This window comes from Bemisia tabaci, chromosome 1 (genome assembly GCF_918797505.1).
Source record: "Bemisia tabaci chromosome 1, PGI_BMITA_v3".
NCBI classification, from domain to species: Eukaryota; Metazoa; Arthropoda; class Insecta; order Hemiptera; family Aleyrodidae; genus Bemisia; species Bemisia tabaci.
This window is the reverse complement of record NC_092793.1, coordinates 43282954-43295260: the sequence shown is the minus strand read 5'-3', so window position 1 is coordinate 43295260 and position 12307 is coordinate 43282954. Positions and strand designations below refer to the sequence as shown.

General features: G+C 36.1%; 1 protein-coding gene across 8 annotated transcripts in view; it reads left to right on the top strand.

Moving 5' to 3' along the window:
- CtBP (C-terminal binding protein) overlaps window positions 1-12090 on the top strand; it is a 139316-nt gene extending 127226 nt beyond the window's left edge. For 4 of the 8 annotated variants that reach the window (XM_019054485.2, XM_019054482.2, XM_019054481.2 and 1 more), the window contains one exon: window positions 501-12090. In XM_019054485.2, the coding sequence (XP_018910030.1) occupies window positions 501-569 (69 nt within the window). In that variant the 3' untranslated portion in view covers window positions 570-12090. The remainder of the gene's footprint in view (window positions 1-500) is intronic. The other 4 variants (XR_011899998.1, XM_019054484.2, XR_002009683.2 and 1 more) reach the window with 2 other exon arrangements.
- The last annotated feature ends 217 nt before the right edge of the window (window positions 12091-12307 follow it).

The window sequence follows — 12307 nt, the reverse complement described above, 5'->3', positions numbered from 1 at the left end:
TTATGTTTCTGTTATACTCGTAGCAACTGATGATGGCGTCAGTCAAATAGCCATAAAGAAAGTTTCAATTCGTTCAAATTATCAGGGTGACAAGATATCTCTGAATACTTAGATAAGATTTACATTGGGTGAATAGGGAGAGTTAATCGTCTGATCAAAGATACTATTAAAAGAAAAAGTGGGAATATTTCTCAAGGATCCCTTGGACATAAGCCTATTCATTGTTGGCTGCTCCATCCATTTTATCCCAGCATGTGGTAGTTTCTAGGGAAATTGAGTTACATTTGGAAAATATTGTTTTCTTGGGAAAACTTAAATTTTCGAGAAAATTCTCACTTGTTGGGAAAAAATAGATTGCATTTCTGGTCCCGGCATTATAAACTGGTACGAACATTTTTAAGTCAATGCTGCTTTTTTCTCTTTCTATCAAGTACCATATTTTAGTGAAGTTACCAAACCTCCGCCATAATCCTTCTTTTTCTTTTTCTTTTTGTCAACAGCCTCCGTTAAGTACTTCTGATCCAACCAATCACCATTCTCAAAAACCGGAATCTTCTGAAGTGCATTAGTAGGTTGCCGAGTTTTTACTCATTCAAAACATGTAAGTGAAACAAATTTTTTTGAGAGAATCCGAAAAGTTTGTACTAAGTTTATGACCCTTTGGTTTTGTAAAAATTAATACCAAGAAAGAAATAAAAAGACAGAAGTGAAAGAAGAAAGAAATCATAGGCAATTAATTATTAATATGTGTATGTTCTCTTAATTTTAGCATACAATTTGATGTCGCTCTTGCTTCATCTTGAGTATGCTACAGGTTTATTCTAACTTTAGGGCCATCATGATCTGACTGTTCTGATTGTAACATACCTCAGCTGATTGTAATCGGCCTGAGCTGACTGCAATTAGTCCCGATCTATTTGAATAGGATCTTGATAAGTCACGTGATAGCAATAAGCCTGGGCTGGTTTTGATAAATGTGGGCACATAGCAATCAGTTCAAATGAAATTAGACTGATTGAAATTTAACCTTTAAACAAGCATGGGGCAACGAAAATATATACGGCTCAGCATGATGAACAGGAAATGATGTACAATTTGATATTTGGCAGAGGAAGCTTACCTCACCGTAGTCTTTTGTTAGTGCAGATAGATCAATTGTAATTTCAGATGAGCCAAGTCCTCTATTTTCCTTTTTCAAGCAACTTTATGCTTTACAACTGTCTCAGCAGCTGCTTTTAATGATGGTCAGGTTAAATGGTCTTCAAAATTTGAGTTTTTGCATCGCAAGAAATGTAGTAATGTCTCACCAGATGAAATGTCTTCAACACTGTCAAAATTGGACGTGCAGTTGTAGTTCAATCGCTGATTAAAAAGGTTTCAGAACACTATTCTTTGCTGCAACTTTGTACACACTTCAATCAGTAACTTCTGGAATAACATACATAGATCACATTTTTGTGTGTCCTTTTTGGCATGGTCAATGTCTGTAAACTGTGTAGTGACGTTTGAGCTTTCCCTCAGAGGTAATGCATGAAACATGGTTAAATACCTACCCTAAACACAATTTTTTACATGGAACCAGTGAAACACTATGCAAAACTGTGTTGATTTTCTTATCTTGCTTACTTGTAAAAATATGCCCACAGTATCTGCAATCTATCAAAAACAAAATGGGACATCTGACATGAGTAGGCCAGACTGTTGCGGTTCCTTGTTAATATACACAGTTTGCCAAAGAGGTCTTGGCACCACATTCCTCGTTTAAAATTCAATTTCTAATCAGCATTGTTTTGCTTCGAGTGTGATTATTGTGATCCATCAGTATCCCATTCAAATCGGCCTGCGCTGATTGGAGATCAGCCCAGTTAAATTGGGGTCGGCCCTAAATTGGCATCAGCCCGTTTTTTTTTTTTTTTTTTTTTTTTTTTTTTTTTTTTTTTTTTTTTTTTTTTACCATCAAGAAGGGTGATGTCCACCTCTTCAAGCTGCTTCATAATGCCTCTTTAAAGTGACAGGATGTCTACTGTACTAAAAAACCACGGATTTTGATTGATTGTCACGGAAGTACAGAAAATGTTCGGATTTGTCATTAGAAGGTTCAAATATGACATCTGATATGATATTGATTCCCAGACAGTAAGTCCACTGAAAAGAGGTCGCACAAAATGGTCAACTTTTTTGGCCTTCACGGAAAATGTCTACAACTTAAAAGATATTCTATTTGAGTGCCTAACAGAATAATGTTAACATGGAAAGTGTCCATGAAAGGAAAATGTTGGTACAATGTTTCCTCTCCCTAAACTCCAAACTCATTTCTCAAAAATGTTTTACAGTTAATTAGCAAAAATCTGCAAGGAGTGCATCCTGCTGTTTTCTCTAGAATTTTCCATGGTAATGTGATATCATTTAGGAGTAGTAACAGTAGTAATCGTCAGTTCAGCCGTAGTAGGCATAAGTATAAGGTTGGCACATCATCGGTCTCCTTGCATCTTGCATTCATCTGGATATTCTCTGCAGCAATTTGGGAAGAGCCAAGAGGCAAGAAAGCTGTATTTGTCCAAAGAGGGGCAGTGCATGGGCACATTCCATGACCAAGAATAGTTGACTTTTGGTGTGTAGACGATTTTGTTGTAGACCTACTGCTTGCATACCATTTTCGTGGTTAACAATAAAAATAGCCTGCGGGCTCTGCAATTTAGAGTTCAGTATCACAGTATCATTTTAGTCCACTTTCTCAAGCGCTGGTAGTTTGATTTTTTCGTGTTTCAGATCATTCTGGTCCAACTCTTCATCACTCCTACATTCCTCTCTATGTATTCGAATTTGTTTTCACTTCTCCAAGTTAAAGCCAATCTTGTTTCTCTTAACTTGGTATCAAAAGCTTGCATTGTGTTTTTGTCGCTAAATATTAAAGATCATCGAGAACATCAGGAAAACTATTTATGATACAAATATTAAAACATCATTCATTGGTTTGTCAGGGAAAAAATATTTTGCTCTTTGCCGAGTCTAAAATGCAAGTAAGATAAGGGAAAAGTATTGAGAAGTCAAGGATTCTTAGAACCCTTCCTCCCCCTTTCAGAAAGAAATTTTTTGGAAAGACAGGAAAGAGTAAGGACTTAAAAAATAATGAGGTGCCAGTAGCATCCTGACTTAGCTGGGCATCACTCTCCAACATCCCATTCATCTTTTCCTAATTACCTAAGCTTGCATAACTCAGAAGGAAGTTGATACTGATACTAGGAAGTTTTTGAAATCAGTTTTTAAGTACTCAAATATTCTTCTTTGAATTTCAAATGGACAATATGTTGCAATTAGGAATTATAATATCTGGCTCAGGTTCGAAAAAATATATGCACCATTTGGTCCAGCGAGGCGCTCAAGTGTTTTTCTGTGTGAGCCAGAAATTGTAGTCCCTAATCGCAGATTTTCCAAATTTTTTTGCGAAGTCATAAAGTTGCATACCTATGTAATTCTTAGTGGATTTCTATGGCTTGTATAATTCAAATTTGATGGAAAAAAAGAATTTGTGTAAATATGTTCAATTCTTCAGAGGTCCTCTTGCTATTCCACACCTCATATAATTATGAGTAGATACTTCACGGAAAAATCTGACAAGATTTCTGTCGACATGTTTATTGTCCATGTGCTTTTGCGTAATGGTTCTCAACAAGCCAAAATGCTTTACACCATGGTTACCACCAATCACTTTGATGCCAGCGCTGCCTATCTGTTACACTGGGACTTAGTACTGAAGAATTAGCTCTCTGTACGCTCCGTAGATAGTGCCTCTATTGCACAGCAGTGCATTAAATATGAGCTGCACTAAGTGCTGGCCACTGTCTCTACAACCGCCATAGAGGTGAACTTGATGTTTTATATACTCATTATTTTCGTACCTTTCTAAAAACTATGAGAAATAGATGACAGCCTGAAATATTTGCATGTGAAAATTTTACAGTAGAGTCCTCTTTTTTCCTCATCAATCATGAACACTTTAAGGATACAAATAAGGGGGAAAGTGGTAATGCCTTAAAATGAAAATTTCTTAATTTAAATAGAAGAATATATCTTTCTCTACTTCTACTGCCTTTTAATTTTGCCAGAAATCATGAAATAGTTCTGCAGTTTATATGCCCTCTCTGTATTACAACTTCTCTCTCAAAATATTGAATTTTTCTGGTCAAGAACTTGTCTGATCCTACCCAACATGACTTTACCACTATTTTGCATCCTGAGGAACATAATCATGTTCGTTTTTCATCCCTTTTGTACCTGCTCCTCCTATATTGTTATCTCCCACATGTTCTCGAAAGCAGATGATTTGGTTGTATATCTTCAGTCTGGTGTTGGCCAACATTTGTGTTTTCTGATGAGCCACTTTGTCCTACGTCAAATGATGGTGAAGGTGTAAACTTTGAAATTGTTTTATCATTCGCCGAAGTAAATGTGTCATGTGCAATCTAATGAATAGCTAATGAAATCAAGTTAGTTTCAGCAAAAGTATTCTTGGTACTTTACTCCTTTGGAATCAGTATTTAATTATTTTCTATTGGACTTTGATCTGTTATCCTCCTCAATCAGCAAAATGGTTCTGGTCAAACTACTTAGATAATCTGTTATCATATTTACCTGTGCGTTTGTGCATTTTGGGCACTGTTTATTAGCAACCAAAAAATAACTTTGAAAACGGGCTGCTGGTTTTTTTTTTTTTTTTGATTGGGAAAAAAAACGCCTATCATCGAATATCAAGGGGTGCCAAAATCGTACGACTGTCATCAAAGGAGATCAACTACCTCCAAGATGTTTTGTTTTCCAGAAGAGAGAACAGAACTACCTCTCAAAATTGTGAAAATTTCACTTAAAAACTGTACTCTTACAAATAAACTGGCTGGCATTTCTGACTAAAAATTTCACTGATTTTCGTTATGATTGTATGCTAAATTTCAGGCTGAAATTGCTATTAAAAGGAAATGACACTGTGTCTCACCCAAATTTCCATAGGGGCGGGATCAAAAGTCGTCGTGCACAAAACTCCATTTTGTTGGTTTTGGAGATGGACTCTGGACGATTACCCAAATAAACTATTTAAAAAAATTTTCGAAGAGGATTACAAGCTGATGTGCTAAATGAGACTCAATGGGTTTCAACATTGAAGTAGTGTAGTGGCTTAGAGCGCTGCGCACTACCTGAGAGATTAGCTCTTTAAATCCAAGCAATCCAACTTCATCCTTTATTGATTCTGTGATTTGGTGCTTAATTTTTTCCTATTCTCTTTCAACTGTACACATAATCATGCTGTTTTGGATATCTGAAGAAACTTATTTATTATTTTCATAATTACCAATCTTACAATGCTTCTGTAAACGAAAAAAATAAAATAAAAAGCTGCAGAAAAAAGCAGCAGACTGTGTGAAAATATTCATCTATTAACCATTTTGTCACCTCTGTTGATAACTGCGCTCTCGAACGGATGTAGCAAGAGATTACTTACAATAAACGGGAAGAACAACAGCAAAAACTAGGCAAAAGATCATAATTTTTATTTATTTATCACAATATCATAGGGAATAATCTCAATGAATAGGCAAAGTGAAGTATGTTTATACGATAGCAACAAGCAGGAAAGAACAATGCATTCAAATCCACACAATTGATGAAAAAACACAATGAGACAGATGAGAAGTATTAACAAACAGAGGCAAATTAGGAGAAAGCTGTACGAGGTCTGCTCTATCAGAAACCGGATTTTTGTGATAAATAACCCTCTGTATGTCCGAATTCGGGTGACTTACTGAAGAATACAATATAAAAAGATTTAAAAAATTCAAACTAGGTCTGTTGGTACACGGTTTTGGAGTAAGACAACCCTAAGAGGGTTCTGCAATTTTTTAGGAACTCCTGCCAAGAAGTAGTCACTTGCTCCCAATCTTTGTATTTAGCAGCTAATTCAAAAGAAAATTGTTATTTGTTGTTCATTAAAGATCGATTATCCCCAGATTGTCACCTCTTTTGAAATAATCCCCGCCAACATCAATGCTTTTTTACCAATTCCGCTGCTTTTGCAAAAAACTCGTTTTAAACTCCGTGGGGTGGATTGCTCACAGCTCCATGCAACAATGACTGCAAGCAAGTGATCACTCTTTGGCAGGAATTCCTATAAAATCGTAGAACACTCATGAGGTTGCCTTACTCAGAACCGTGTACCAACAAACCTAGATTGATATTTTTTAAATTCGTGAATGCTGCATTCTTCAGTATGTTGGACACCTTCCAGAAGAGTCCAAGAGGACCTGATTCGGACGTACAGTGGGCTAGTTATCACCAAAATCAGGTTTCTCATTGAACAGACCTCATTCACAGACATGAAAAGATTAACATCACAGTCAGAACTCCAATAGGAAGCACTAACAGTCAATGCAGAATCTAAATAGGGCAAAGAAAATAAAAATAACCGGAAGTGAAAACACTTGAATACCAGAAATATTCTATTGAATACCTCTTGATTTCTTCTGGTATATTACTTTGAATTTTTGAACAGCTGAACAGTGCTTATTTGATCAATTTTCATCTTCTTACAATATGTATGACCATCGTTTACAAAGTAGTGTTTAAAAAAAAAAAAAAAAAATTGGTAATGTTTCCAGTTGGAAGGAAATAAGATAAAAGTTGTGGGAAACAATCGCAGAAACGAATTTTAATTTTGTTAAAATCCTGGAATTCATACCACTGATTTCTGGATCAGTTCACAGCGCTGGAAACCACTCCTTTACATCAGCGCTGAAGTATGAAGAGAGTAGCTTAGCTACATGAGCAAGTGCTGCTTCTTTTTGCCAAATTTTTAATAAAAAATTTTGGGGTTTGTCTGGAGCCCATTTGCAAAAATGGCAAAATAGGGTTCCAATGGTTTTGCCGGAAGAAACTTTTGGCGTTACTCTGAGCAATATCTAGGTGGGACACCATGTGAATTTCCCTCGTGAGTTATATTCCTGTCATGGATAGAATTGTTTGAGTCAACTTTGCAACCCTCGGAAGAAGTTACTTTTCTTTGTCCAGGAAATTACTAATTGGAGATAAATATAGAGGGAGAGTCTGAGTCAAGTGCGTGCAGGAACAGTGTTTAGTTGTTCATTGAAAGCAACGCTGAAAGCACATAGGAACTTCTTACACGGTGTGCAAAAAGTATGGATACTAATTGAAATCTCAATACTGCTGTGCTAAGAAAAACGCTGTATGAGCCGTCAGACTTTCCAAGGACAGCTTTTTTATTTCAATTTTTCAGGCAATTTTGTTCTCACTTTAACCTGAGAAATTTTGTAACATTCGAATGTTTGTGCAGAGTTTTTCCTGAGCATGGCAGAATAGTGATAACTAAAATAGACGTGCGGTTTGAACAAAATTGAAGCGCTAGGTGCAGACAAGCATTTCTTGATTGTGTTATCTCAAGATTTCTGTTAACGTTTCATCCCTTGTGATAGAACTAAAAATTTCAGAAATTTCATCTAATAGTTTCCTCTGTAAAACATAATTAGCAGTGGAGATTTTGAAACACCACAACCAAGAAATGCCCTTTCTCAACCCAACGCCCTGATTCCTTTGGAATAAAGAAATCAATTTTTTTTTACCCTGCGCCTTCTAGAGTGAGGTGGGCAACTTGCAAATTTCCAATGGAGACCCTCCTCCCCCCCCCCCCCCCACCACTGGTCAATGCTTTGTCAGGAAGATTATAAAACAAAAGACATTTTGGGGAAAAGTGTAACTTTTATCGTTTCAAAATGGCAGAAAATTGATCTTTGTTGAATTGGAAGAACAGGATGGAAGTTGATTATTGAGGGTTTCCTAGCGTGCAAAGAATGAATCTAACATCAAATCCGAATTTGTAGATTTCTTTTCTAGATGGTCGGCAACTCACTGCATAACCTACTTTTAGCCACTTTAAAGGATGCCATCTTGAAAATGAATCAACATTTTTGATCTCAATGGCAGATTTGTTCTGTTTATGCCAAAAAACCCTTAATCTCAAATCCTATCCAAAGACAGATACAAATTTTCCGCTAATTTGAGCTTTAGTGGCCGCCATTTTGAAACAATGACATTCACCTGCTGTTTTCGCTAAAATTTTCATTTTTTCATTTTCTCTCCAAGGAGATATTACATGATAAGAATTCCCCTTTTAAATTCACAAGTTGCCCCCTCTTCTTTATGTTCATTTTGCATACCAGAGTGTATTATAAATTTCGCTTCTTCTTCATTTTTTCTTGAAAAGCTGACATTTCTTGTCGATCTGGGGAAAAAAAAGAATGATCGTGAAATTTGCTGCTGTAGAAGGGAGTTTTTTCCCCCCTCCCCCTCTTTCTGGAATCAACTTTTGGGCACCACCTCACACCTGAGACATGGAATAGTGAACAATTACTAACCAACCTGGTGATGCCTGGCGCTCTTAACACTTAGCAAATTCGGGAATTCGAATTACTGTTTTCATGGGATGATTCAACTGCTATCTCAATTCTCATTTTTTGGTCCGCCCTCTAACCAGGTTAAACTTTACTTATATGTCAATCCTTATGTCTTCTCCTAAGTGGCATTCTGTTTAGTGTGTGCGTGTGTATCTAAGTACGTACATGGAAATTTTCTATCTTCCACATCTGTCTGCCCCCTCCTCCCTAAATGTTTCTTGAAGTCTCATTAGACCTCCGCAAGAATTTTTAAGCCAAGTCTAAGGCACTGAGACACATATCTAAGTTGACAGAGTTTAATATAATCCTCAGCAATCAAAGGATGGGTATACAGTGAGCATACCAGAGTCAAAGAATAATTGCAATTTTTTTCAACCCATCATATTATTTTTTAACTCCTACTTTTAAAGTGGATGATGGAAATTCTCCTGAAAAATTAGTTTCTTTTTTTGTGCTTTTATTTTTGCAAAAGATGATTTGCTCTTTCTTCTTGATCTCGTCTGATAAAAAGAATCACTTCCAAGACGTTAAGTTTCTGTGCAAAGAAAGGAAGGGCGATTAATGAGTGGTTTACTACAAATTTGCCTTCACACTTAGATTCCTCTGTGTTGAGGCAACTTCACCACTGCTACCATGTAATATTTCCTCTATCAAGCCTTGATGGAAACATTACCCAATTTTTTTCCATTTTCTTATTCTTTTGGTGGGGGAGGGGCGTGGTAGAGGTTTCTGAAAATTCTACGTTGTATCAAATGACGGACCAGCTAAGACGATATGGAGAGGGTTTCAAATCTGTCAACACGTATTAATAGATATTTCTCCCTCCCTCCCTCCCTCCCTTCCTCCCTCCCCCCCCTCCGGTTTTTAATTTTTTGACTCCTTGAAAACTATTATAGCTAACGTTATTATTTTAGTGATATCTCTATCTTTATTTTTAAGTTAGTGGTTTAACTTTTCAATTGTTAATTTTAAGTTGTATTTTTTCTCTCTGTCCATAAAGTATTGAGTGCGTGTTGACTTAAGTTTGTATCCGCAGTTTCCTTTTTACGTTTTCCAATAATCATTATTAATATGTATTTATATTTTTCTTTATCTGTCAACTGCTTCAATCGACGAGAGATTATAATTGGTGATTTAAATCTGCTGTTTCATCACCAGACCATTCAATGTATCAGGTGTAATTAGTTAATCATCATAATTCCCCTGCAAGGTCTCTATTTTGTGCAATATCTTTAATCAGAAATAGTCTTTTTATTCATTAAATTTAATTATTTTTCTTTCTTTTGGCAATGGTCATTAGTCCCCTCAAAATGAGATACTTCAATTTGACCATTGATAAATGGATAGAAGAGTCCCAATTATTGTGAAACAAAAGAACTCTTTCTGTTGACGTGTGTCTTTTATAACCTTTTTTGAAGTTCCCCTTAGTTTCTGCCGAGACAACGCTTTGTTTGGTTCCCTTTTACTTTTACTGAGCACTTGAATTGTGGAACCGAATTTAGTCAGGCCTGCTACCGGTACTTAAAAATTCTCAGGACAAGTCACGACTGCATTCAACTCCGTCCTAGAGCCCTTAATTGGCTGGTGGTGCGGTTCAGACTCAATGACGGATGTCCCATTTCAGTGCTAAATTCCCAACAAAAGTAGGTTCCTGTAAATGTAAACTGAGCTGATTTCGATGTATCATCAGCATCAAGTATGCATCATCTGTATAATATTTTGACTGTAATTTTTCAAAAAGATTTGAAGAAACCAAACCTGAGAGTTTCAAGTTTTTCCCATAAACAGTTCCTTTTCTGAAGGAGGACCACATGGTTTACTTTGTGATGAAGAAAATTTCAAATGGACGGCACAAAGCAAAGGAACCATGTCACATCAGCCATTGCCAAAGAACCCTGCACAGAATGGGAGGCTCAATGGCTCTCGATAGATTTTGATAACTCTTTATTAGATGACGTAAGGTTCATTATTAGCACAAACCCATAAAATTAGCTTGTTCCAACGAGTAGAAGCAGAGATATTCACGATTGAACACTGACTATTTTCTGTCATATCATACCATGATGAAGGACTTACAAATCCTCTCTCCTCTGGTTGTTGGGCTTTTTCGATCAGACCTCATACATAGTTAGGTGCTCATACGTTCAGCTGGTTCATAGACCCCTCCTTCCCGCGTCTGCTGTTTCTGTTTCAGCAATTTTAAGTCATTTTAGAGGAGAAGTGCGAGAGATAGAAAGACTCCATATCGAACTGCCCGAGCAGCTACCGGGAGGAGAGAGAGGGTTTCTGGGCTGAAGTCTGAGGTGTTCAAGCACAAGAAAAGCCGACGAGGAGCGCCCATTTGTCTCCGCTGCACAGAAAATGGCCCATGTTTAATCGCAAATATCTCGGCTTCTACTCGTTAGAATGAGCTAATTTTTTGTGCTAACGATGAATTTTATTTTAATCCATTAAAGGTTCATCAAAATCTGCCGGGAGCCACTGAGCCCCCTGTTCTGTGTGGGGTTCTTTCATTAAACAATTTTTTCCCCCCTAGGAGAAGAGGTATATAAATTTTTTTGAAAATTTCACCTCACAGAAAATGTACCCTAAAACTTTCAAAAGAATTCACAATGTTACTCTTCTTAAGAAATAACATTCCAAAGAAAGTTAGCGAAAACTGACGTGACTTGATTCCTCTCTGCCTAATGCGGTCCAAATATGCCTCTACCCCAGGACCAGAGAAAGGGCAATTTTTATGGACTTGGACTTAAATTGAATTGAATAGAATAACTTGAAATTGATACTTGTAGTAAACTTACTGGAATGTTTGCTATCACTTTAGTTGAAAATATAAATAGGAAATATTTTCAATGTCGACAACTTTAAGTGTGGCGATACCTATTTTAAAATTTGCTTCATTATTATGCAAATGATCTTTTTTCAGTTTCCTCAGTATCCATTGCAACTCCAGACAGAAACATTAATTGAGAAAGAGGAAAGGAGCTATTTTGCAGAATACCTTTGATATACACCCAAAAATCGTAGTACTTACTGCTAAAGTACAATCATTTTTCTTATTTGGCTTGCAGAATCCTAAAATTGAGAGTCTTGTATTTTTTAGATGTCAGGATCGCAGCTTTGAAACTAAGCATCATTAAATTTCATGCATTGTGTATTTCTTCAAAGATGGAGGAAATGCAAATTGACTATATGTACAGATTGTGAAAAAAGAAAAGAGAAATTGATAATCTTAAGTTTAATTGATAAGTAGAGATAAGTTTAGTGAATGTATCTTTTCATTCCTTACTTTTGGAGAAAGGAGTAGAGGCCATTTTTGGGTGAGGAATTGAATAAAAAATGATATTATGCAGCGACAAATGCTTGATTTGAAAAGCATGATAATTTTTAACTATATCTTTGCATCAATATTTTACATGTTCATTATGTTTCATCATCATTTTTTTCTATTGAAAAGTTCTCCCTTCATCCACCGTTCAACTCAAGACACATTGTCTTATTTCCTGATAGTTAACATTTTTTGTATAAATAAAAGGCTATCATTAATTTCATTCATTAACATTAATTTTAATTTTTCAACTTTATTTACTTCATTATGACTTAAGTATGAATAAATTCTAGATTTATCTTGTCACCTAGTTTTTTATCTTTTTTAATCCTGAAAGTTCTCTATTTTTGGTTTAAGCCTCTAACCAATGAAGGAGGTCAACATATTAAGTAAGGTAACTCTTGTGTGATTTTGGGATAAGGAGGTTCTTACTTGAAATTACAAAATATGTAGGATCCTCAGGGTTGCAACCTGTAAGCATACCAGCAGGGCATCCTGATTTTTGAAATTTTCTGTTTGTCCG